This window comes from Lagopus leucura, unplaced genomic scaffold, assembly GCF_019238085.1.
Source record: "Lagopus leucura isolate 7727_CA_CO unplaced genomic scaffold, USGS_WTPT01 Super-Scaffold_100004, whole genome shotgun sequence".
In the NCBI taxonomy this organism is placed as follows: domain Eukaryota; kingdom Metazoa; phylum Chordata; class Aves; order Galliformes; family Phasianidae; genus Lagopus; species Lagopus leucura.
The window spans coordinates 67,366,868-67,394,640 of NW_024962264.1; the positions used below are offsets into that span (position 1 = coordinate 67,366,868).

The window sequence follows — 27,773 nt, forward strand, 5'->3', positions numbered from 1 at the left end:
CTATCGCCCCGTGTGGGTGCCTCCACCCGACTGGGTCCTGTCCCCGAGACTGGATGCCTGTCCCCCACATCTTTTTGCCTCCCCGCGGGTTGTGCTACCGGCTTTGCCCTGCCCCGGGGCTCGCCTCGCCCCGTAGAGCCGCACCGCCTCCTCCTTCTCCTTCTCCTCCTCCTCCTCCTCCTCCTCCACCTGACACCCCCCGGACCGGCCCACCCCTCCTTCCCTCCCTTCGCCCCTCCCGGAGCTCTCTCGACCGAGCGGGGAAAGCGAACAGAGCCACCGAACGCTGCTCAGCCGCTGCCCCAGCGCAGCCCCGGAGCATGCGAGGGCAGCGGGGGGGGCCCGTCCTCGCTGCCCCCCTCGGTGGGACGGCGGCGGGGCCGTCGCGGGGAGGGGGGCACCGCAATCCGGCGTGAAAAGGGCTTGGAAATCCCTCCATCCCGACTCGGGGGAGGCAGACCTTGCCCCAGTTTTTGGGGGTGAGGTGCTGAGCGAGTGGTGGAGGGGGCTGCGAGGATCATGCCGGGGGGGCTGCGCCTCGGCATCGCTTTCTCCTCGCCCTCCATGGAGCCTGGACTTTTTTTACGATGACTTTCCCTGAGCTGAGCAATGGCAGCTTGAGTGGGAACAGGACGGGACAGGGCAGCCAGAGCGGTGCCAACCGATCCTGGGGGCTGCAAGGTGAGGAGTCCCCCGAAGGCAACGGCACCACGCTGACATTCGCCTTGGACGTGCAGGCAGTGGGTGTGGGGGTCTTCTTGGCTATCTTCATTCTCTCGGCCATCGTGGGCAACATCCTCGTCATCCTGTCTGTGGCTTGCAACCGGCACCTGCAGACAGTCACCAACTACTTCATCGTCAACCTGGCCATCGCCGACCTGCTGCTCAGCACCACCGTGCTGCCCTTCTCGGCCACTTTGGAGGTGCTGGGTTTTTGGGTGTTTGGCCGCATCTTCTGCAACATCTGGGCAGCGGTGGACGTGTTGTGCTGCTCCGCCTCCATCATGAGCTTGTGCATCATCTCCGTGGACAGGTATATCGGCGTCAAGTATTCCCTCAAGTATCCCACCATCATGACAGAGAGGAAGGCTGGGGTCATCCTGGTGGTGGTCTGGCTCTCCTCCATGGTCATCTCCATTGGGCCGCTGCTGGGGTGGAAGGAGCCGCCGCCGCCAGATGAGAGCATCTGTAGCATCACCGAGGAGCCAGGCTATGCCCTGTTCTCTTCCCTTTTCTCCTTCTACCTGCCCCTCATGGTCATCTTGGTGATGTACTTCAGGATCTACGTGGTGGCCAGGAGGACAACCCGGAGCTTGGAGGCGGGGGTCAAGAAGGAAAGGAATAAATCCATGGAGGTGGTGCTGCGCATCCACTGCCGCAGCGTGCTGGAGGAGCCTCTCTCCAGCACCAGGAGCAAGGGACACAACTTCAGGAGCTCCCTCTCTGTGCGGCTCCTCAAGTTCTCCCGTGAGAAAAAAGCAGCCAAGACTCTTGCCATCGTTGTGGGCGTTTTCATCCTCTGTTGGTTCCCCTTCTTCTTTGTCCTGCCTTTTGGTAAGTGACCCTGTTCCTTGTCCCAGCCGGAGCCCTGTGGCCTTACTCCTTGGTATAAACTTTCAGGACACAATTCGTGTGTGGAGATGAGGGAAAGGTGACAGATAGAACAAGAACCCAGCCGTGAATTAATCCAATTAATTAACACTTGTTCAATATTTATTAATCGGAGGCACATAATCCATCAAAATATACAGCAACTGGATAAAATAGCAACAAAAAAAAAAAAAAATTGGCTTAGTTAATTTATTCTGCATTCAGAACTTTAATTAATGAAGTTCAGGCTGGGGAGGCAGCTCTGTTTCGAACAGGCTGTAATTACAGCACAAGTGTTCCCAACAGCTTTACAGTTCTGTCCCCATTTTCTCTTCACCCCAGTTTTGGGGAGGGCACCTTAACTGCCTCCATGTGCTCAGGGCTTCCACCCCAGCTGGGAACTGGTGGTGATGCTGAAGATGAGGGAAGTTTAACCCTGCACGGGGCATGTTTAGTGGGCATGGTGGGGATGGGTGGATGGTTGGTGATCTCAGAAGTCTTTTCCAACCTTAAGGATTCTATGAATCTCTGTCAGAGGCTGAAACATGAGTCCTGATGACTTCTCAGGAAGCTGAAGTTCTGTTGGGACCTGGAGCAGGTCCAGGTCTTACCTTGAATGGTGATGGCCTTGGGTGGTCTTCCTCCCACAAGAGTCATGCCCTCAGTTCCTGGCTTTGGGTGTTCAGTTGGGTTTGTCTGCCAGGTTGTGCTCTAAAGTTTTGACAAGACCCCTTCCAGCACAAACACAACACCTGGACCACAAAATGCAGGGAACCCAGAGCTTTTCACCTCATCTCATAGAGCAGCAATCATCAGCTCAAGGGAACACATTAATCATCTGGAGTGATGTAGATAAATCAGGGGAGAAAGCAAAAGTGTTAAAAGAACTTCCGAATGTACACCATGGGCTTTGCACAGAGCTCAGCAAAGCAGGGAGGTCTGTCACCCACTGTGGGAACTTTGTGTCCACAATCCATCACACTTCTCGTGTCAGAGTAGGGAAACACTCTCAGCTCTGCTAAGTGATCACCCAGTGTGAGTAGGGATGTTGGTGCTTTAGCTCAGGCTGTGGTAAGCTTCTCTAGCTATGAAAGCCAAAATCTGATAATACCTCAGTTCCCCTTTCAATATTGGGGGATTTTTTTTAGTGTTTTCCACTGACAAAAATATTTTTTTTAAACTTATCTGTCCTGCCTTGAAACCCTTGAAGCAGCTCCTGCAGTGATGTAAGTCACAACTGTTGCACTGAAGTAAAAGGAAAATGCTGATTTATGCCAGCTAAAAATCCAGGCTTTATTCCTTAAGTGCCTCCTCTGAACCCATTTTCTTCCTCCAAGCTTGCAAGTTCTTTATAAACACAGTTTTGATCTCCACTTCCTGCCGTATTATGTGCATAATATAAACACAGCAAAAGTTCGTTTATTTTGTGACTACAAAGTATGCTGCCTTTGATTTCACCTCCCTTTCATTAATTGCTTTTTCTGATTCAAGTCAGCTAATCATTCAGTGCTATCTAGGAGGAAGACAGAAACTTTTGCAAAGTCCAATCTGTGATTTTACAGCTCAGGAGATGACATTCAGAGAAATCAGTGAAGTTCACTGCAAATCCATGCATTGAGAAGCTCTTTTTTGCAATGGTTGTAAATGGTTAAGTGGAATGGCCTTTGTACTTGCTGGACAAACATGAGAACGTATTTGGAGCCAATTGGAAACGTTATAAATGTATATATTTTTAATGAAAGTGAAACACTGATTGGGAACAAGCAACATTTTCATTTGAAGTTAAACATATTGTTCCAATTTAAGGAAAGGATGAAAAGAAGTTTATTAAAGAATGAGCACTCAGGTGCATTTCAGCATGAGATGCTGCATTAAAATGTAATGAATGTGCTCCCTTTTCTTCTGAAAATATGAAAACATTTTGACTTTCTTATTCTATTGGTCATGAGTTTGCAAGAAGTAGCCATTGACTGTTGACCAACTGTTGCCTGAATGGGGATAAGTGATGAGTAAAGCCTTCCAGCTCTGCATAGCATGGGCTGAGTAATCAGAACATCTGCAAATGGCTCTGCCAGCAGCGTCTGTGTTAGGCTGTGCACGTCTTTGCATCTTTCTGCAGCACAGCTTCCACTTTAATTAAACAAAATGAATATTTATCACATCAGCGCTGAGAAGCTACTACAGACTTTAAGTAATGGGACCCATGTATGCACTGAGTGCTCTCAGTTGTTTCTCCGTGCTTGAGTAATCTGCAAACGTGCTTCTTTAAATCAGCTCTCATTTCTAAATACCTCCACAGACTACTTATCAGCTGAGTAATTTAGCTCTTGGGCTTGTGATACATGTCCCCAAGCATAAGATGCCATCTCCAGGAGTTTTAACACAATTACTGGTTTGCAGGGCTAATGAGAGTTTTTAAGCTGCAGGTTGTTCAACAAGAGATGAAATCCTAATTACAAGATAGTCCTAATGGGCTGTGTCTTTTGCTGGGTGTACAGTAGACCTCTACTAACCTGCCTTATCTGGTTATCCCATGTAATGGTTGTGATTTATGCCAGGATGCCTCTTTGCTTTCCAAAGACCTGGCAAGCGAACATAACTGGAGGCTTCTCAGAGATGCTGGGCAGGTATTAAAGGGTATTCTGTATGATACAGTTGATGTTCCTTTGGTTGTCTCATCAGTACCTCCTCCATCTCAGCTGTAGAGACATGAGATATAACCTAGTCTAGATATTTTGAAGTTTAATGGAAGCAAAATTCTCACGTGAGGAAAAGCTCAATGCTGTATCAGCTCTACCTTTTATTAGACACAGAAGAATCTACACATCAGCTGTCTCTTTAGAAACACAACCATAGAGAACTCATTGGCTCTTCTGCTAATGGAAAAGCAAGTTTAGGTGCTGAATTAGTCCTTTCAGTAGACATTTATGCAGTAGTTGAAGGAACCAAAATCCTCCATACAACACCTGTAGATACTTAGCTCCGGTCTCCATTGTGATGCAAGAGGAAATAAATAAGAAAATGCTAATACAGCTCTGCTTCCCATCCACTCTTCAGTGTCTAGGGAGCATGAAAAGATCCCAACTGGGACCCAATTTGGGACCACAGGAGAGTGAAGGCAAAGCTTTTCTTCATCACCACCCCAGGAGCATGCAGGAAGAATAACCATGCCTTGGGATGAAGTATGTACCTCAGATGGTACCTCCAAAACTCTTGGTTTTTAACAAGGGTAGTCCAGTCTGGGTGGTGGGCTCCTATGTTTGTTATTCTTTGGATTAGATTTTGAGGGACGTGGTTAGTGGGCATGGCTGCGATGGGTTGATGTTTGGACTTCATGATGCCAGAGGTCTTTTTGAACCTTAATGATTGCATGAAGTCATTGCCAATGTGAGAAGGGCACAACACCCATGGCTAGTGCCACTCAAGGCCAAAGTTGACAACCTAAGGATCCATTCACCCTGTCTCCCCACAAACAGCATCTTACTCAGACAAGAAATCCCTCGGTACAAGAAAAATCCTTGTCTTACACTTGCCTGGAGAAACAGTATCCTGGCTTTTCTTTCTTTTCATCCTGAAGGCAGCTACATAAACTGGGTTAAGAAAGGTTTTTTTCAAGCCAAAATGAAATTACTTTTGTAGGTACTATTTTGCAGAGGGCAGAAGACGTCCTTTCACAAAGTATTTTGCACAAGATGGGCTCACAGAGGCATAGCATTGCTCATATTTTGTAAACTAACTTGTAAAATAAATGATGGAGAGGACAGTGTGGGTAGAAGCACATTTCAGATGAGACAGGGTCTCTTCTGGTTGGAGAATCTAATTCTATTCTAGTAGAAGAGCATTTAGCACATTTTCCTAAGGAAAAGCAGGGCTTATATCATCACTCTATGCCTATGTGCATGTCAACCTTTTCCCACCCTCTGCTGAAGCCTTTCATCAATCTCAGTTGCATTTAAGAAAGTGCTGAACATCTCCAATCTATTAAATTCCCACAAGCTTCATTAATGTGGGCAGATAGGCAAATGAGTGGAAACTTAGATACCCTTCCCCACGGAGGGAAGATTGATGGATTGATGGGTGGGTGGTTGGATTTGGTGATCATAGAGAGGTCTTTTCCAACCTTAGTGATTTTTTATTTGATTCTGTGATTGCAGAGTGAATTTTGCTCCCTTTTAGACACTAAAGAATTATTCACTAAAAATGCACATTTCCACAGAAAATCAGACTTCTTTAATTTTGTTGCGCTCAGGAGGACCTGCTCTAATTTGAGAGAAGGAGGATAAAAGAGAAACCATTCAGATACTTTGATCATAAGGACAATGCCTTATATCTCCTGAAATGTTCTGAGTCATGGTGGAAGTGGCAGAATTGGCATGGAAAAAGAAATGGGCAGCTGCTTTGACCTGAAGAAGGATTTTTGACTGGATAGTGGGATGAACTGGAATCAAAGCATCAAGTAAAACAGAAAGCAGAGCAACAGCAAGGGACTATTCCATCCGCCAAATGTTCCCCACTGATCCTGAGCCACAGGAACCATAATTCCTTAAAAATGCCAGCAAAGATATAAGCCCAGAGGCTCAAAATCTGTTCAGTGCCAGGCTCCAATTTGATTTATTGGACACCACCCAGGCAAAAGAGAAAATTCTTCTCATCTGCTTTCCACCATAGGATTTTTTCCATCAAATGGATTTGTACCACATTAGAATAAATTAGCTAAATCATGGGGGATGGATGGATCTTCCAGCCTATCTACATGTCTCAGGGAAAGATTACATGGCCCTGAACCATTCCTGACCTTTTTCTTCAAATCTATTTTTAAGGCACTGCAGTATGGGCAAATCCATTAATTTCCCAGGAATATTAAGCTGCTGCTTAATCAGTTTTCAAATGTACTTTCTGCAAATTTTCTTTCCTGGTTCAGGGTATCTACAATAACTTCAGAGCTTTGTTGCAGCCTACCAGAATTTCGTTTTGTATGGCATGATGTCTAGGATGTGCATGGAAGGCAAGGCAGGGGGACACATGGGAGAGTCTGGGTATGTACAGCCCCTGGCTATGAGTGATCCACATTGATTGCATCTACCTGAAGATAATCTAAAACAGGCAAACTGTCTATGTCTGTTGCACTGAGTGACACGGTTCAGTGCTGTGGTGGGGATGGAGTGATGACTGGATTTGATTTTAATGGTCTTTTCCAGCCTTAATGATTCTATGACTCTATGAAATAGCTAGCAAAAAAGAATGTTTAGAGCCCAAGTGTGTGCACGGTTCTCTTTCTACCCACCACTCTATGTAGAAGGCAACAGATGGATGCTTGTAATACAGTTTTTCTGCCTGTTACAAGAGATGCAGCAATCTGGACCTCAAACCACAACCTAGACACCCAACTTTAAACATATGCTCTTTCCTACTTGGCCAAAGCAGTGTAGTGACTCAATGAAGTGACTGAGAATAGGACCCAGATCTCCCATGGCCTATATATGGGATTACTGTGCTTCCATTCCACCCACTGCTCCACCAGATAAAACTATTTAAAGCCAAATGTCTGGTTTTTTTTTTTTTATCTCTGTGCCTTGACGCATCTGGAGGCAGTTGCTATAATGGATGCACCCCAAACATTGAAAACATTGAAAAATGTGAAGCTACTGTGGTTCAGTGGGCAGAAAGTTATAAATTCTCTCAACAGGAATTTTCAAACCAATAGGAAAATATGCAATGTAACATTAAATGCATTTATATTAAGCTGAGAGTTTGAAAGCTTTATTATCCTTACACACACAAAACTTTGTCCAAGATATTACGGGAGGCAGTTTTTAATTCCCCTGATCTATCTGCATTCATATCTGGATAAATATTTACTCACTAATTCTCCTGAACTGGTTAATGGATGTAGCAAAAATTGTTCTTTGTCGTGATCATGCAAGGCAGCTGATTAATCTTCCTGAACCAGCTTGTTTTTAATTGGTTTTGTCACAACAAACAGCATTAACTAGGTCTGAGCAACTGTGTCATGATAGGAAGTTGTGTTGTAAAATGTTCTTTCTACCTGCAGGCTTTAATTAGAGGTGCATTCACTTTAATGAATATATACATCAGTTTTGCTCGAGGTTTTTTCAGAAACTGAATGTATTTTCTCTCGGAAAGCAATGCAAATCAATTGTTCAGGATTTTTACCTGATAGGATTCCTGTGCTTTATTCCAGGTAGGGTAGATAGGGTTGATAGTACCTACTAAAATTATTGGACCCCTCATAAATAAAGTCCCACTTTCTAGTGTCAAATAATCATAGGGAAAGTTTTCCATTCCTACTGTAAAGACAGTCCCTGGCTTTGGATGCCAACAGTGCTGTCTTCAGTCCATTCCTCTTCAGTTTTCTACGTAGGCAGTAATGAAGAAGATGTATTTTTAGTCTGCGGTTCATCTCATCCTAATGTTCCTAACTAAACCAGAAACATGAAAACTTTTGACCCCAAAAGCACCAAGGGCTAAATAAAGACATATTTTGGAATTGCACGGTAGGTAGGATGGTAAAACGATTCTAAGGCAGCTTTGTCTCCTCAAAGATAGATATATATGTTCATAAATATATATGTGTTTGTCACTGAGATAAGTACCTTCATAAATCCATGAGGAAACAAATAATTCTGTCATCAGAGCAGGGCTGAGCAGAGTGATTTATAAAGCATGGAGCCACGTACTTACCAGTGAGGAGACACTGAATAGCTTTGTCAAGCTATTACTCAACTAAGCATCCACTTCTCCTTGCAGCTGCCGTGGCAGGGGCACTGCAGAAAGAGTAGAGAAGAATTCTGAAATTAAAATTAAACTCTTTAAATGCAAGAAATTGAAGTTTTGTAAATGTGCTTCCACTTTGACTTTGTCTATCTTTTGAGTCTTCAACTTTGCAAGTCCACTACTTTTGATTTTGAAGTTTTATTACATAAGCTGTAGTACAAAGTGTTTGGAAATCAGTCTACACTTAGCATAGGTGAGTTAAATGAGACAGTTTTTATCACAGGAATTAATTGTGAAGCAAGGAACATAAGAATCTAATAAAATATTTGAGAAAATATATCTTTACAGCAGTGGAAGACCAGAACTGGTAGTTGCAAAGGCTGTAGTCCATATGTATCCAGCCCATGAGTGTTATGCTTTTTTTTTTTTTACCATCTTTTTATTATGTTTTAGTAAAAAATAGCTTTTAAAAGAAGTTTTGTTATTTATACACATTAACTATATTTTGTATGCATCCCAAAGACATTTCCTCTTCACTCAATGCAGCCCAGGCAAACCAAAAGTTTGGACACCCATCTGGTGTGGTCTGTGCACTGTATTTTCATCACTTGTCTTTCCATGTGCACTAACGGGATTCCTACAGGCATCTTTCATGTTTTTAAGATAAACACAAATCCAAGCAATGCTGATGAGGACAGATGTTGTCTGAAAAAGCAAGGTTTATAACCTTTGTGTTCATAAACTTATGGCCATGAGGTCAGGGACAGCCATTCCCTTGTCGCTGTGGTGGAGCCCCTCATTCACAGTAGCTCATTTCTTCACACGGGATTTGAGATTTGAATCTAGGAAATGGAGATGGAGAAGTGGAAGGTGGTGAGGAGATGAGATGGAAGAGCAGTAGGCATGGGATACAGTGAGACCAGCGAGGTGCAGGAATGCTTGAACTGGGAGCACTTCTTGTCTCCATCAGCCCTGAGATCGTAGGGTTTCAATGTAACACAAAACCAGTGGGCTTGCTGAGCCCCAAAACAGAGCTGTCTCCTTTCTCTCCCAGTGCTCAAACCCCACAGGAGTGTTTCCAAGTGCCAAATGTCATTTATGGACTTGTTTTTGTTTACGCACCTGCTATTACTTTGGTTCTGGTTGGGAGGGTTTGGGGATTTGCAAGTGAGTGAGTTCATGAGGAATTGCTTCAGAATTAAAGTTCAGCAGCTGGATGCTTCCATGGGAGAAATACTTTCTCATTTGGCAGTTAATCATCATCGGTATTCGCTGTAAATATTTCCTTTGAAGTGCCATTAGGGACAGTGAGTGATGAGCACTTCCTTCTTTGCCTTTGCAAGCTCTTTCTATCTGGAGAGTTCTGAACCCTTCACACCTGGAACTGAACACACAGCCCCAAACGCCCTCTTTTCTCCCACTTCCTAAAGAGCATCTTGTAGCCACAGCAGTGCAAAAATGATGTGGTGGGTATTCACTGGTGGCATTGACCATCTGCACTCCAGGCTGGCGAGGAAATCTGACAGAGGTAAAATTCACACCCTCCCACACATTGTAAACTGAGGACAAACTTGTCCCAGTGGTGACAGCTCTACAGTTCAAAGGACCACATAGGAACAAGGAGAACATGCACAGGTGGCCTTAGGAGGGAAGGAGACAACACAGTTCATCATCATTTGGTGCTAGAGATACTGAGGCACTGCTAACAGACATACTACAGTCATTTGGTAGCTCTCCAGCATTGCTGACACACCAGTCAGCCACTTCTGCCTGTCCTACTTTCTCTGTTATAACTCTGCATAAAAATCATCATGCTGAAACAGAAGACCGTACTTCTCCTTGCACCATAATTTATGGGCATGATTAGTCCAACGATGGATTTACTGGAGTGGCTGGAACAGGATATGGCTGTTTAGCTGCTCCTAATGAATAGCCTTTCTCTAAGAGTTCTCCTTAGCTGTTGCATCTGGAGCAGAGCCAGAGAACCACCAGGTCTGGTGGCAGAGACTCAGCTGTCAGCTCACTAAAGAGAGGGCATTTCCTCCACCCGGGAAGTTTCCAACCCGAAGCAATTCACAACTCTGTCATTAAGGCCTCTGAGATGCAAATTTTAGTTTTCCCCACGTCCAGTAGCTAGGAAAAAAAAAAGTAAATAAATAAAAATTGCAAGGGATCTCTGCGGTGAGAAATCCATGCCCTGGATAAGTCCAAGCTGTGTGTCCATTTGTTCACAGTGGGTTCATTTATGACTGTCAGTGAAAGAGGATCAGCAGGAGAGAACAAGGACTGGGCTTTGCCCTGTCAGGCCATCCAAAACAAACCTGCCTTAAAAGGCTTCTCAAGCCATGTGGGCAGGAGCAGCTTGGTGTATCTGGGTTCAGAGCCTGCAGTCAGAGCTGCCCCTCTTCTGCTCAGCAGTTTGTATTCATTATAGTTAATAGGGTTTGTGTTTTTCTCTATGAGATAAAGGGTAGAGTAGATCATGTGGTTGTCCTGTGTGCATCCAGGAGTTGGATTTGATGATTTTTGTAGGTGCTTTTCAACTTGGGGTATTCTGTGATTCCAGATTCTATGATCTTCCGGATAAAAGAGGTCCAAAAAATATTCTGGCTGCAATTCCTTGCAAAACTGTAGCAACATAGGGTCTCAAGAGCTGAGAAGGCACTGACAAAGAGACGTGGCAAATCCTCCAAATGACATCCATAATGGGGAAAAAATATGTGAGGAGGCTCTGCAGGAGTTCTCCCATGTAAGGATTGATTATGCAAAGACTGCTTGAGCCATGGGCAGCCCCTGCTATGAAAGAAGGCAGCTCCAGCCTTTGATAAGGATGCTGTCCTGAAATTGATTCCAACGTGGATTCTACAAACTTTGTGAAATCATTTACATGGAGGAAAGCTCGTGGAGAAATTTTAGAAGGAAATTAAAGAAGGAAAAAAAAAAAAAAAAGAAAGGAAAAAAGGAAAAAGGATGATAAAGCAGCATAGAAGCAGTGAGGTGCAGGACATTTTCACAATATGGACTTTCCCCATGGCAATGAACCAAGAGGGGCAATTCAAGAGCAGTGTGAACACGACAGGGATGGGCACCCTCCATGCAGCAGAAAGATCATCCATAGTTACGGCACGGCCATCCCTCTGTGCTAGGATGGGCCAAGGTTAGGGAACCTGAAGTCCAGGGTCTCAGAACCAGTTTCAAGCCCCTTAGTTAACTGGTAGAGCTATCAGTGGTGTTTTTTTTTTGCTCCCATCTGAGGTGGAGGATCTGATGTGCATCCCTATCCCACACATAATTTCAGAAATGCAATTTGGGAGGGCGTGGGTCACACAGACATGACACAACACAAGGATGGAAACACCATCAGCTGTTCACCAACCTCTTTTAAATGCAAACAGAGAATGGCCTGGATTCAGAAAAGGTGCCAGCTCTTGAACCTCTGCCATTAAAGCCTATTTATCCAGGAGACACTTGTCAAACAGCACCAGAAATGTTTTATAGCCATGGGCTATTTCTGTTCCCAGAATGCTTTCTACAGGAATTATCAGGAAAGCTGTGAGGATGTGTTATGAAGGCAAGCAGGCAGTCTGCCATGTGCCTGTCTGCCTCCCTCCATATTGCAGGGAGGGACTTGGAGAATCAAAACTGAGCCCCTGCACATCACAAAACTCTCATAGTGTAGTCCTCACAAAGAGCTGAGCATGCATAGGCATGGAAGGCTGGATCAACACAGGAAAACTGTTATTTTGGCAGCATTCAGACAAAGAGGTAGAAAATAGCTGTGCAGATGTTGGTAGATAGCTTTGGCTATCCTAGGAAGGAAATCAGGAGGGAAGAGCCCTATTCACCTTGCATCTGATCATTTCCCAGCCTACCCCGCTCTTTCCTTGAGTCTCCTTCCCTGAATACCTGCTTACCACTGCTTCTGCTCTCATCTATTTGATAAACAAGGCATGTAATTATTGCTAGTTTTCAGAGGTATGTGGGACCAGACTCACAGGTGAAGACTTCTCCATATAGTTGTCTATGGGTGGGTGGTTGCATATGGTCTGAATGTCTCATCGCAGCGGGCAGATTGGAACTATATGATCTTTGAGGTCTTTTCCAACCCAAGCCACTTTATGATTCTGTGGTTCTATGATCTCCCATTATTGTCCATGGGAGTCTAGAGAGAAAGAGTGCTAACCAGATGTGGAGTGCAATTTTGTTCCTTAAGATGGATGTCCAATGTTGTCCAAGATGGTAGATGAGGCAAATATACAGAGAAGTTGGGTGAAAGACAAGGTCTAAAAAAAGCCCTACTAATTCTGAGGCTTACAAGAACAAAAACAAATGGGTCACTGCTGCTTTCCTCTAAGGTGGTGTAGCCATGAAGAGTAAAGTTGCCTTCCTTTGCATTGCTGTCAAGCACTAAATTCCACACCTAATGGCTCAGTGCTGAAAAAGTAGAAAAATGTATAGAAGTATTTGAAAGAAGGGCTGAGACAGGGAGAAGAGCATCCAAGTGATGTGAGTGTGATCTGTCTGTTTCTCCTATAGGCTCCATTACTTGTGCATCAGTCTGGGCAAGTAGGACCCAGTTGGCCAACTAAGATGGGGAATGTGGAGACGCTTGTCAGTGGTGGGATTAGTTTCTCCATTGAGAGATATGCTCATAGTAAGGCCGTGTTATTCTCCATTGAGGAGGTATGCTCATAGTAAGGCTGTGTTATTCTCCACTGAGGAGGTATGCTCATAGTAAGGCTGTGTTATTCTCTAATGTGCACAAAGCTTGTCCCATCCCAGCTTTTAGTCTTTGCCTACTTTTTTGTACTGAGACATGAGAACCAGCTCAAAAAACAGCACTTGGGATGTGCAGGCTCCTCCTGGGTTTCATTAGCATCCCTTGATGGCCCCAGCAGGCAGCGTGGCCACTGCTTTCCTACAGGATGGATCCCCCTAAAGGTCAGGGGAACTGGAACGTGGGCGTTTCATTTCCCTGCTACAATGTCAGAGCAAGGGAAAGCATTTGCACTGAAAACAGAACTTTCCCTGTATCTGAGGCTCTTTGAGTTAAAGGAAGTAAGAGTAGTGAGCTGAGTGGAGATTGTTTATATTGAGTGTGACCTTCAGCATGTCTCGATTTATTCCACACATCCAGCTGGAAAAAGTCTGTTCCTTCACTCTCTGCACTTCTGCTGCATACCCATCAGCATACACATAAAGAAACCACAGGTGATTAAATTAGCAGCCTAATGGACAGAACAAAAATCATTTGCTCCAAAAAGAGACATTTACCACCCCAAGCAGAACAGGCTGACTCACAGCAGAATTCAGACATGTCTTTGAAGGACGTGTAGTCAGATTAGGTCCACAATCCCACCAAGTGCATTGGCAGTTCCTCGGGTACCTTCTTCCTTTGTAGCTTGTCATCCTTTCACTTGTTCTCCTCCTGTCCATACCCTGTTCTGGTGTGCACAGACTGCAGGTAGCTGTTTCCATCTTGAGAAAAGAGTGACTGCTCCTGCAGATCACTGTATTGCACAATCCCATTCAAAATCAAATATGGAACTTCATGTGTGCCCCAGTCCATAGCCTTTGTTGCCAATGCTTTGGGGACACCATTCTGGATCTTACAGTTCCTAAGTGCAAGAAAATTTACTGTTTTCACAGGAATATATACATGCCTCTTTTGTAATCATTTAGATTTTTTCCACCATATCACCTTTTCCTTAAGTGGTTCTGTTCTCTCTTTGGATTTCACCCTTCAGGCAGATAGGGGGTCAGATGCCTTCTTCCCTTACAGCCTCTGTTTTGCTGTATTGAACAAGCCAAAACTCATCTCTTTTAGTAGGCTTCCTTTTGTTTTTATCACTCATATTCTTATACTGGTCCAATTGGATTTCCTGTTCTTTAGAAGATCACAGGTGATCTGGATGCATTAGGAGACCAACTCTGTGCTCATGATCATGACCACATTCAGTCCTTTGAAAGAGCATAGGTCAAAGGTGTTTCTGGGCAAGCAGTGCTTTGTGGTAATGTAGCAATGACATTTGGTTTCAAGCTAAAAGAGGGGGGATTTAGGATGGACATAAGGAATAAGTTCTTTACAGTAAGGATGGTGAGGCATTGGAGCAGGTTACCCAGAGAGATGGATGACCCATCCCTGAAGACACTCAGGCTCAGGCTGGATGGGTCTCTGAGAGCCTGATGGAGTTGTAGGTGTCCCTGTTTGTTGCAGGGAGTTGGACCAGATGGCCTTTAAATGTCCCTTCTAACTCAAACCATTCTATGATTCTGTGAGATCACGCCTCCCACCTGGAGGAGAGATGCAGAAGACAACAACCTTCAGCCTATTGGTGGCTGTCCTCTGCAAATGCCACCATGCAGTCATGGTGATCTTTTAAGTCAACACTGAGATTTAATCATGGCACAGAGATCTCTAAGGAAGCGTGCCTGAACAAACAAATAGATGTCACCTTCTGCCTCCAAGTGTGTGCTCAGGGTTGTACCAGATGGTTCATTTCATGAGCTGATCCTGTTCGCTGCCATTTCATTTCATAAGGGGCTCTCCAAAGGACTCACTTGCCAAAATCATCTGAAAATAGCTCCCCGGGCCACTGCTGGAGGCACACCTCAAAGCTGTGAGACATTTTCAGGCAGCGCTGAGATGTGGATTAAGAATGCTGCTTCACTGTCAGATGTGAGTCATTGTGGTCACCATAGTGACTGGGTCAAGCACCTCAGAAAAATGATCTGGGAGTCAATTTTTCTTTCCCCATATCCATTCCTTGTCACTTCCAGCCCAGAAGTGATCTATGCTTTGAGGATGCAGCAGCTTGCCAGGCTTCAAGGGGGTTTCACAGAGCCATTGAGTGATTAAGTTTGGGAAACACCACTAAGAACATCAAATCCAACCGTCAACACATCACCACCATTGCCCACTAAGCTGTGACCAGGCTGCCCAGGGAGGTGGTGGAGTCTCCTTCTCTGGAGATGTTCAAGACCTGCTTGGATGCCTACCTGTGCGACCTGCTGTAGGGAACCTGCTTTGGCAGGGGGTTGGACTCGATGATCTCTGGAGGTCCCTTCCAACCCCTACAATTCTGTGATTCTGTGATTCTGTGTGACCTGTGTCCCCCAATATGGCATCTACGTTTTTCCTGAAAGGACAGTGGCTCTACCATCTCTTTGGGCAATCCATTCCAGTTATTTTGTTCCAAACCATTTGCATTTGAGCTGTGGCAATCCAGGAGAAATCTCTTCTAAAGAGACAGAAAGATTGAGTCAGCCAAACAGTGTCAGGACCTGATTTCTCTCCTTTTTTTCCCATCAAATACTCCATCAGTAAAGTTTCAAAGTAGTCTGGCTTTGGGAGCTGGTCTGGACCATACTAAAGCTAGCTCTGCAATACTGGTGCTCATGTACTTTCAGCAGCACACGGAACCCAATCAAAACGGAAAGCCTTTGCTCCAGTCAGAAAAGGAAGCAAAGAGTCTCAGGATCAAAAGCCCTGCTCAGATTTAGGAACTTCTTGCTACCCCTGTTAATTCTGTATTTATACCTGGTGTGCCATCCTCTCATTTCTACATTCCTCCAATAGTGCTGTTTCCATCCAACTTTGAACGACTCCTTTGTCTGACTGATGTTGGGTGGCCACTCAGGAAAGTTTTCCTTTGATTTCATTCTCTCCTTGGTTGTCTTAATTTTTTGTTGTTCACTCTCATTCCCCACATGAAAAAGAAATACTTTTGCAGGTTTGGATAGGTAAACTGGAGTTTGAGTCCTGCAGACTTGGGCAGAGAACACCAAGGTTGACACCAGAGCTAAGCAGTAGCACTGCCTCCATCACCCCAGGTACTGGTAAGGAGCAAAAAGCATCCCACCAGGAAAATGTTTACATTAAATTTGGGAATGCTTGCAAAACCACACAGAACAGCCTACAAATGAGAAGCAAACTGAGCTGTTTGTTGCTATTAACAAAGAAAACAGACAAACAAACAAAATAGCAAATGCAAGAATGCGATCATTTGGGAACATTTCATTTGTTATTCCTACTAATAAAAGCCTATTTTGCTGCTGCAGCATCCCTGAGCATCCAAGAGCTGGAATTTCCATAGCCAAATGGTAGCGTCTCACTCCAGAGACTTTATTGCCTTGATTTTGAGAGCTTAACTGTGCAAATTTTCACCATTAGGACATCACAACTGACCCACAGCAGATGCACAGAAGAGTGCCACATACACACACACAAAAGTGCTTGTTTTCAGCAAAAAGTTTGATAACGATGTGACTAAATTACCCAAGGGAGATCCTGAAGGTTGGTAATGCAGGTTTGGGATCCAGTGAAAGAAGATAGGAAGGTCACCAAAAGAAAATTAAACTCTGTATTTCAAATTGGCCCACAGTGTTGCATTTCATTTGTTGTTCTGATTAGGCTTGATTTTGTTTCTAAAAAGAAATATAAATTCCAATACAACATGCTTTGGCATTCCTGTCCCTGGACCTCAAAAGAAAAGTTTTGTTTAGGAATGTTTCAGGAATGAAACTCTGTGTTTGACTTTAAAAATTATTTCTATCTCAACTGCTCTGGCCAATACATTTTACGAGTATGCTCTACGTGAATATTTGCATTTGTCTCCCCTAATCTGCATGCTTCTTAATGAATGAAATAGCCAACCCATATATTTTTTCCCCTGCTCTCATCAGATGTATTTTTTTTTTTTCTGGCAGGCTGCATGAGAGTTGTGTCAGGAGAGATACCGTGGTACTGCTTGGAAAGCACTTGGGAATCTCTGTGTGTAAAGGGATTAAGACTGTTGGAGAACAAAGTAGACGTGTGGCATTGCTATGAACATCCTTGACATTTCCTAATCATGCCCCATTTTCAGTTTCGCTCTGGAGAACAAGTGGCAGGCTGAAATGCACCTTTGTTGATTTGTATATTTCAGAATCACTTTAAATGGTCTCTTTCAAAGGACTCTTAATGGCAGAGAGTGAGAAAGGATGTCCATAAAAGAATAATCACCCTTGAGCTCTCCCACATCCCAGGCAGGAGGGGTCAGTCTGACATTCTTGGCTTGCAAGTTGAACATGCCCTTGGCTGCAGAAGCAACATTAGGGGCCAAGGAAAGCAGAATTCTCCGAGCTCTGTGACAGGGACAGCTTGGTATGGTGCTGTCTTGGCTGCAGGGAGCTGTGAGCACATCATCTTCAGAATGGATATTCTGGGGAGAGGAGGGGGAGAAGTGGGACCAGACCACTGTGGAATGCGCCACAGGCAAGCTACAGGGGGGAAGCAGTTGTTTCCCATTGAGAAATAGCTGAAGACCCCAATGGAGGAATAGTTCAGGGCACAGATGCTCTGCAGGAAAAAGCATGTCCCCTTCTGTGGCTTGGGACCTTGCCCAGTGACACACCACAAGAAACTTGTTCAGACCTCAAGTTCCATCTACAAAGCACTCTATGTATAGAAATGACCTAGTTCCACTGCTGCCGTGGACAGGAAAACTTAAGGAGGGCTGGAGGTACACTCAAAAGAAATCCCACACAGGGAGCAGATTGTCAGCCTCCAGACTCATCTGTCCTCACTTGCAGCATGACCTGGTTGTTGGTGAATGGCACCGAGTCATGTTCAGCCATGTAGTCAAATTCTTCTGTGTTATCTAAAAGTCTTTCTCTGAGGCTCTGAATTTCATGGCACCCTCGCACCTCCTAATGTGGGCCACATCTGGGACATCTCTGCCATGAGAGATGAGGAACAAGGGCATGTTCTTGATCCAGAGGTCCTCAATCCCCTCTGGGAGCCCTGACTTGATCTGCAGAGTCCATCCACAGATTGCACCATTTCCTCACTCTGAGTGAGCATCCAGGGATTTCTCTGTGCCAAGGCATCAAAGAGAATTGATGACCAGCTAATTGATGCCAGGCCTCCTTGTTCCTCAGGGAGGTCTCTGAGGGAGCCAAGCCAGGAGAGGTCAAAAGGAATGGACAGGAGACAGAGATGGTATGGATGTACCAGGCAGTGAGGGGGGCAGAGAGCACCTTTACCCTGGGAGAGAAATATCCCAGTTGGTCCAATGGTCATCCCCTCCTTTGAGGATGAATTCTGTGCTGATTTGTCACCTGGCGCCCAAGGGAATATCTCATGTCAGCCAAGTTCTTCCTCTTCTGGTTCAAATAGCCCAATGTGAGGGCCAGAGAGAATGACCCCCCCATGACCAGGAGTTCTCTGAAGAATTTGGCTTAGAGGGAAGTCATACTCCCTTCCCCATCCCCTCTACAGGGTCACGGTAGGATATTCTGCAATTCAGCAGCACTGATGCTTTAATTTTTCAGGGAAGCAGAAGCTACCTTAATAGAAGACTAAGGATAGGAATCAAGCCCTGAGATAATCTGAAAAATGATGTCTATTTGTTAAGGCATGTTCTGATCTTCTCCAACTACTGGAAGGACTCTTTTCAAACGAAAAGCAAAATTACCTTGGCAAAAATATTTTGCCCTCCCTTCTCATCAGCAATCAAAAAAGAGTCCTTAGTTTGCTATTACTTATGTCATTTCTCTTCTCCCAGATCAACAGCTTAATTCTTTATCCAGCCCAGCATGGCTGGGGGTGGAAGTACTGCCTTTTACAGCAGTCAGAGCTGCAGGGCTCAGAGGTCTGATGACATCCATGCTGCTGCAAAGAGCAAGCACGTTGGGCAGACCTGTATGTATTTCCATTTGCTAAATTAAAAATGGCTATTCTGGGTACAAAATTGGCAGCTTAACTGTCTGCGGGTGATTGATTGGCATCTTTTTGTATTATATTACTATGTATGGTACATAAGTGAGGAAAGAGGAGTTAGGAATAAGAAAAGAAAACCAGTAAGCAGAAGTTAAACTGGAGAAAAGATACACTTGTGCAACCTCTACACTCCTCCTTCCTTTATGCAGCCATGGCAGAAGTCTGCACTCTCCAATGCCAATACAGAGTCAGCAGCATAAGCAAACCATTCCTCTTTGACTTTCTCATAATATTTGGGGTGTGGATTCAGCCTCCTGCACACCTGTGAAGCACATATCATTCTCCTGTGTGCAATGGTCTGAATTGTAGAAGATTAGAATCATAGAATCAGTCATAAAATGGCCTGGGTTAGAAAGGACCATACAGACCATCCAGTGGCAATTCCCATTCTGTAGACAGGGTTGCCCCCCACCAGGTCAGTTTGCCCAACTCCCCATCCAGCCTGGCCTTGAACACCTCCAAGGATGGGACATCCACAGCTTCTCTTCCTCATCACTCTCTGAGTAGAGAATTTCTTACTAACATCCAATCTAAATTTTCCTTCTTCTAGCTTAAAGCCATTCCCCCTTTTCCTTTCATTACCAGACCATGTAAAAAGTCAACCCCCCTCCTGCTCATAAGCTCCCTTCAGGAGAAGCATTTAAGCAGATACAGAACACAGGAGATTCCCAAGTAGTGCATTTCTGGCCAACAAAGGAGGATTTCATTGGGAAATGCCAGTTGGAAAACCAAGTGGAAATGTTCCAGGTTTAACAACCTCTACTTCAATTGCTACTCATAGCTCCAGGGCAGTGCTTTCATGCCAGTTTCCCATGGCTTTCTTACCATGCAACCAGCAGGCTGAAAATCTTGGCAGTTCTGTGCTAACCCGGTGAACGCTCCTGGATTCAACACAAGTAACCTGGAAGCCTTGAGTTCACTGGCTCCAGAAGGGGCTTTCTAGTGCTTTGAGTTTTCCTGGTACAATCGTGTTAATATTGGAGATTTTAGGGCACTCTAGATTGAAAAATTCTAAAGACTACATGACTTCCATTCTCTAATCTCCTCTTATGATCAAACCATGGAAAGCCTGGGGAACATATATGGGCAAGAACTTTACATCTTCTGAACCCTGCAATTGGGAAGGCTTGAAAAGAGGGAGTCTGCCCAGTGGTGCACATCAGGTTGTGACTGGCTGTTGGCATGGCTGTCTCTGTAGATTAACAAGCATTTCCTCCTCAGCTGGTAGTTCTCAGGGTTGCAGAGGTCCATCATTTTTAAACAACAGTGTGCATTGGAGGTTCTTGGAATTTGTTTATTTGTTTTTAATTTATAGTTCATAGGAAATTTTCATTAATTTTTTATTGCATTCTGTTTCGGGAAGAAAGCAAATATCAAACTGAAATTTCCCACAAGCTAGACATCTGGATTTCCAGAGAACATTGCTCCCAAGCACGCACTGACACACTCTGCAAAAGGTTCTTAAAATTCCACCTTTTCACATTAAAATCATGGGGATCTGTGACACAAAATATAGATGACCAGGGCTGGAAATTATCTTAAGAGATGACCCAGTTCCTCCTTTTCCTTCAGGTCAGAGAAGCTGGATTTGGCCTAGAACAGGTTGCCCAGTGAGGCTGTGAATGCCCCCTCGCTGGAAGCATTCAGGGCCAGGCTGGATGGGGCTGTGAACAACCTGGTTTAGTGGGAGGTGTCCTTGCCTATAGCAGAGGGGTTGGAATTAGATGATCTTAAAGGTCCAAAACAAACCATTCTGCGATTCTATGAATATTTCCCTTACTTGGGAATTTCTGGTTGCCCAGAAATTGGTTCCCAGAAATGTGCATCTGCTTTTGTTGCTTCATATATATTGGGCAGTGCCTGTGTCACTAAAGATCTGTTATATACAGGTTATCATTGAGGAAAAAGCTCTTAAGTTCACCAGCAGTGCAAGTTGTACTCTATATTGAAAACTGACTCTAAATTCAACTCCTGCTGAATAATTTCAGCCTTTGCAAAGCTTGTCTCCTTTTTCCCCATCTTTGTAAATGGCTCTTTTTTCTCCTAGGATGTCCCTACATGTAACAGACACGAGCATCCTTTCCCTGAGGCTGATTGTCTCATGGTATGAGTTAGTTCAGAAGATGGCCATTAGCAAAGAAGAACTCTCAGCTGACATTCCCATTTCTTTACTGAAGCAGGGTCAAACATCTGTCTATGTTATTCCCTAAGCATGAAGTAAGGTCACATCTGCAGAACAGCTTACTGCTTTACTTTCCAGAGGTGAGTCAAATACAGCACCTCCCCATACATTTCTAACTGGGGAATCACATAGATTTCATGGGGATGTTTTGTCCTCTCTGATCAGACATGCACTTAGTGGTACTGGTAATGGGAATGAATTGATGTTCTGTAGTTGCTTTTAGGAGATGTCAAAGAGGTTATCAGAAGAGGGCAAGTGCAGCTGTGCTATTCTTACTTTCCAAACTTGGAGGACATTAAAAAAAAACCACTCTTGACAAGGTTCAACCTTGTGAGTTAGCCCTTAGGTAGCCACATGGTTATGTGCAGTTTTTGGAACAGAGTTAGCCCAACTTCCATGGAAAATTCATGTGTGCATGGAGAGATTTGAGCATTCCAAGAGTAACGGGGGAGTCCAAAAACCCCGTAGGGTACTATGGAAGTCTTCATCTCCAGATACATGAGGTTGAAGTGCCAGACCTTTATTTTAGGACTCATGTACAAGCACAGCAGCCCAAACCATTTTCTCCATCCTCTCCATTGCACACACACCAAGACATTTGATTCAGTTAGAAAAGCATATTATTTTTTTTAATCAACCAAGGAGCTTCTGGCTGCAAATAGTGATTACAACCCTCATTCCTTGCTATCTTGGGTCATGCACTTTGGAAGTCAAATGCATATGCATTTGAAGAACAGAAGTCTGGTCTATCTGTGTAATGCTACACGGTATGTAATTGGGAGATAGCAGCCATCAGCACAGGCACGATTGTAAGAGCTGGAATCAGGGGATTTATCTGCTTTCCTCTTGAGACAAATGCGAGGAGGTCACTTTGTGTGTCTTCATCATGCTTAGCCTGACAGAGACCCTAAAGGAGAGCATGAGGTCAGGTACCAGACTGCACAGCACAAGGACACACCAGGCTGCTCTCACCAGTTGCTTTGAGTCTCCAGATCTGCCCAGGAGTATTGGTGTGTGATGCATTGATTTCTTCAGCAGCACAAGAAACGCAGCTGTAATGCTGCTGGGACCTGAATGGCTGTTTGAAGCTGGCTCTGGTCTCTGCTGATGGCACTCAAAGGGCCATGCAAACATTGCCATCAGTGCCAGCAAGTGACAGCCGTTCTTTTGAGAGGAAGAGCCCAGAGTGCACTCTGTGGTTCTTGTTTCTTCTCAGCTTTGTTTGCTGTGGGCAATTACTGGCATACCAAAAGATATTAGCTCTGGGTGCGAGAGTGCAGAGAGTCCGACTGTTTTCAAATACCAACATTGCAGCTCATTGTAATTAATTTAATGTTGACATGATCCCCAAGAAGCAAAACCTTCATTATACTCAATTAAACCTCTTGACACAGAGGCTTGACTCATTGTCAGTCGCTCTAATTAAGAGCAAACGCACAGAGATGTAGACATCACAGCATATGTGCATGTCAAACACGGGGAAGGATGTTGCAGAGGGGAATAAAGTCCACTGCTATTCCCACTTCAAGCAGTTTTTGGAGCAGATGTACTGTTCTCAGACAGCTATTGCATTTAGTGTATCTGGAGACCCTTTATAACATGGTGGCTTTTACACTTGTCTTATATTCAGGTCCCACCTCATTTTTGAACAGGGTTTGCTAATGTTAGTCACAGTTTGCAAGGCTAGAAGTTTCTGTCTGCTGTGATTTATTGACGACACAAGCACCTTGTTCAATAACTTCTTCAACTCACCCCATTACTCAAAAACGTGTTTATTCTTAGAAAGACACTCAGGACTGCAAATAATGGAGAACCCATGTCTCTAGTCATGATTTTTTCCAGTTCCTTTGTATCACTGCTATTAAAAATGACCGCTTACTTTCCAATGTAAATTTATCTAGCTATAAATTCAAGCCATTAAGCTTTTCTACTGCCTTTGGCTGGATTAAAAACTCATTTGCTATCAGAAATGTCTTCCCCTGTATGTCACTGCAGTGCAAGAGCAACTTGCTTCAATTTCTCTTGGATAATGCCAGTAGATCACACTCCATTAATTTCATGCTCCAAGTCAATATTTCCAGACCTTTGCATCATCTCGTCGAGCTCCTCAGAGCATTTTCCATCTCCTCAGCATCTCTCCTGCATTGCGGGCACCGAAATGGAACATGGTTTTCCATAAGAGCTCCCTCTATTTTTCACTCTTCTTTGGTCCAGTTCATCTGTTCCTTTTCTTGGCTTGTTTATGATCCGAGTTTTTGTTATTATTACTAACACTCCATGAATCACTGCTCCGAGGTGGATCACACATGTCCTTCTGCCAACAGTCTTGACAGCCTTTCTGTGAAGGAGGTAGCTGCAAGATCAAGTCATCAACTGTTACTGGAAAGAAATGTATTTCCCTAAAGAACCATTTCACCAAAATGCTCCCATGTGCTGCTCTTCGGGGGGGCAAAGGCACTCCTCCAGAACTGACAATATTGCTACTGTATGTGATAGTGGGATTGAAACAGAGGAAAAGTTCCTCCTGTTCAGAAGGATATTTTTTTCACGCAAGATGGCCATGAATTTAATGAGAGTTCAGAGCATAAATATTCTTAAAATCTGTACCATAACATTCATGCTAGGGACCATGAGGTGACTCAGCTTCACCCTCTGTTACAAGCTATTTGGGTACAAACAAGTTGATAGTCCTGAAGAACCACTGAGGCAGATGGTTTCAGCTGCCAGCAAAATTGCTCTTTTCAGTGTTTTGAATATCTGAAGGTGATCTATAGGAGCAGAGTAAGAATCTGGAGCTACAGAAAGCTTCTATCTATGTCTTTGCTCAGGGTTTGATGAGCAAAGGTCTTGAGGGCTTATGTCCTACAAGAAAGCCTAAAGGTTTGAGGATTTGAGGCAGTGCTGTTTTTGTAAAAATTTAACATAGAAAAACAGAATGGTTTGAGTTGGAAGGGACCCTTAAAGGCCATCTGGTCCAACTCCCTGCGATGAACCCACAGCTCCATCAGGTGCTCAATGCCCCATCCTACCTGACCTCCAGGTATGGAGCATCCACCATATGTTGGATGCAGGAACAAGAAGGATCTGTGTTGCAGGGAAGCTGGGTCTTGTCTCAGAGCAAATGCAACATCTCTATTTGGGGGCAGATCTGTTGCACAAGGTACACAAGTGACTTCTGCTCAAAGATAAACAAGCCTTGGGGACCCACTGGGGGTTCCCCAGCAGTCACCAGATTCTTTGCCTTTAGGAAACACTGCTGGTGGAAGTCTTCAAGTAAAGCAAAATATACATGGCATGGTTCTTTATTCATCAAATAAACATCTCATCAGAGGGAGGTGGCATATGTGAAAAAAATTTGTGATGATGGGAGGAGAGGATATAATAATTATCTGGCATGATACCAGACAGATTTTGACAGGGATTGTCCATGAAAGCAGCACTTTTCTAAGAAGGGGTGGAAAGTCCACTTAAGGTTAGCTCCCTGGAACAAGAAGTCAGTATGCAAAATTAGCACATCTAAGAGTTAATTAAGAGTCAAGGACACATTAAGGCAGGCGTACTAGATCCCACAGCTATTACTTTTGGGCAGTGAATGATGAGCAGGGGCGGCAAAAAGGTTTATTTATCTGGTGAAAAGGCAAGAGAGAGGCAAGTGGGTATCTCAGGGGATGTACACAAATTGCCATGGAAATTGAATGCAAATTCCCATCTTTTCCCCTCAGAATCAGAGATTAAAAAAGAAGTAGAGATAGGGCAGAGATAGAGTGGGAACATGTCAGTGGAGAGTGAGCCTCATCACTGTAATGAGGCTCTTTGAGACACTCATCTCCTCTCAGCAAAGATCCCATTGCCCTGTGCAGGCATTTAAACCAGGCAGTGTGACAAGGTCCTTGCATTCTCCCCCCTCCCCCAAAAAAGTCTTCTTAAGACTCCCTGTGGCTATAAACCTTGAACAAAACAACCATGATGGCGGTTGGACTGCTGTTATAACCCTTCCCAGCATCTCAGTGCTCATCCCAGGCTTGGCTCTGCTGTTAGGTCAACAGAATAACCATTTTTTGGTGTGTTTTATGTCATTTTGCCTTCTATTCATCCATGACATCCAGATGTGTGTTTCAAGTAAGAAAAGAAAATGATCATCTGGGATTTCTGGGCTTGTCACTCCTTCCCACTGACAGGTTGTGACATTATTGTGACATAAGTGTTGGAAGGGACCTGAAGGGACCATCGAGTCCAAACTCAACGCAACAATGCTGGCAAATAAAGGGGATAAGGGGTCTCTGCATTCTCCACATGCTTGGCACTGCCACACAGAAACTCTCCCAAACCAGGATCAGCATGCCCATCCATCCCTTGGCTCTGCTGCCCATTGCACCAAGTTCAGGCCAAACTCTTTCCATGGTCCCTGCTAACAGCCTGAGTGCCCCTCAGTCAAAATCTGATCCCTTGCTCTGTGCCTGCTGACTTGACCCAAAAATATGGCTTAAGCCAACACTGCTAAATAACCAGATAAAAGATGCACAGCCGGACATATCAGACATGATCCTCACGATGCAGATGGGGGCAAGGACTGAGGGGTTTCCCTCGTGACACTACACATGAGGTCTTATCCCTCCAAGCTAAGGCTTCAGGAACTGTTGGGAGCTATGTGAATGTTGTTATCAGCATTCCTGTTGTATTTTTGGAGCCCTGTTACAGTGACCCATTGTTTTCTAGGGGGAGAAAAAAATCTGCTTGGGGAGTGTAATGTTTTTAGAGCTTGATATCAGCTGAAAGCTGGTTTTTAGTGTTGGGAGATACAGAGCAGCTTTTATCTGTCTCCTTGGAATACTTTCAGGCTGGCAAGAAAAAGAAAATACAAACTTTTAGAAAAGTTTTCCTTCTCATCAGAAGAAGTCAGAAAGAACAGCAAGCAATGAATAATTGCAGATTTTACTGCGCAATATAACTGTAGAAGGGCTGTGCCTTGGAGCTTGGTGCGGAAACCGGGCATGCGTTGGAGGATTTTCCGCACCAAGTTTGACAAGAAACAAGAAGTTGGCTGGCTGGTCTTGAATAACCCCTCCTAAGCCCACACAACAGGTCCTGGTTTTTCACGAAAGCTGAAAATACCAGCCTCCCCCAGTCTTTCTTCCCCACCCTTTCCTCCATGACATCACAGCTCGCAGCTCTCTGGAGGATGCCGTTCAGCATCTTTCACAGCCAGCGACTCCAGGAAGGGACACGGGCTGCAAGTGGTGCTGTGCCAGGCTCTGTGGCTGGTGACGTGCTGTCTGCTGGATTCTGATATAAACAGAATGTCCTTGGGACTGGTACGGTGGAAACACGCTAAGGAAGCTCCCACACCTCCTCCAATAGCGCATTTTCCAAAAGCTGGAGTCCCGCCACTACCAAGTTCTCCATGCTTTAGGGCCATAAGCATCACAAACAATCAGCTGAAAACAGTTTTTCACCTTTTAGGTCAATCATCCTTTCTCTATTCGTGCCCTGGTGATGCCTACCCACTCAAGGTGATTGCTGCTTGCTTCGCACTGTAAGTTAAAGCCAGGACTGACGAATTTTGCTCTGGGGGAGAATTTTCTTTGGGTAGGGCCCAGTGAAAAATTGAGTTTTTCCTTCGAGCTTCTCAGATCTGGCCTTAGTGTACATAAAATGCCATGTGTTCCCAGCAAGATTCAGCCCTTCCAAAGCCTACCCTGCAGCCAAATCTGATCTACATATTTACGAGCTTGTAAACAGGACGGGGCGGGTGAGTTCACATTCTTAGAAAACCAAGTGCAGAGAAAAGAACTTCTGAGTTGGAAAAACAAAGAGAAGTCTTGGGACCGACCCAGCAAACACAGCGATTTTTCCAAGACTCAGATGACTTGCTTGGGAATTATTCTCCTCTTTCTCTTCTCCAGGATTTCCCAAGCTTTCTACTTTGTGGTAAAAGAAAATACACGTTCTCAATGTTTCTGACAACAGTGGAGGAGACAGTTTGACAGAAAAGGGATATCTTGTCTTGGAGATGGGTAGAAGCCAGGCTTCTGTTTGTGGAACTCACAGAGGAATAATAATTATTTGCATAGGAAGCTTTATGAGAACACTCAACACTGCTGAAAGGATTTGCATAGAGAAAGCCAGCTGCAGTGCTCCACACAAAGTCATTGTGTTTGCTAATAAAAGCAAGAACCAGTAGTCTAGAACAGTGATTCCTAAGTTGTGGCCTCCAGACCGTGCTGGTCTATGAAATCTTGATAAATGGTTAATGGAAAAACAGATTTAAAGGGAGCCAGGCAGTCTGCAAAAAGCGGTGAGGATTAACAGCTTCTGGTTCAGAAAAGCTGGAGAACAACCAGTTTAAAGCCCTGTACTACACTGATTCATCATTTATAGATACAGAAGAGCAAAGTTTTGTGGCAAGGGCTGAAGAAACATTTTTGCAATCTACTTGCAAAAATCTTTGATGGCATTCCATGAAATATATGCATCAAACAAGATATCAGAGGAATAAGTATAGCG

At 44.4% G+C, this 27,773-nt stretch overlaps 1 protein-coding gene across 2 annotated transcripts in view; it reads left to right on the forward strand.

Annotated features, from left to right (window-relative positions):
- The first annotated feature begins 273 nt into the window (after positions 1–273).
- Positions 274–27,773, forward strand: part of ADRA1D (adrenoceptor alpha 1D) — a 40,186-nt gene continuing 12,686 nt past the window's right edge. The window contains exons 1-2 of one of the 2 annotated variants that reach the window (XM_042871403.1): positions 274–1,554; positions 26,730–26,802. In XM_042871403.1, the coding sequence (XP_042727337.1) occupies positions 588–1,554; positions 26,730–26,802 (1,040 nt within the window). In that variant the 5' untranslated portion in view covers positions 274–587. The remainder of the gene's footprint in view (positions 1,555–26,729; positions 26,803–27,773) is intronic. The other variant, XM_042871402.1, reaches the window with a different exon arrangement.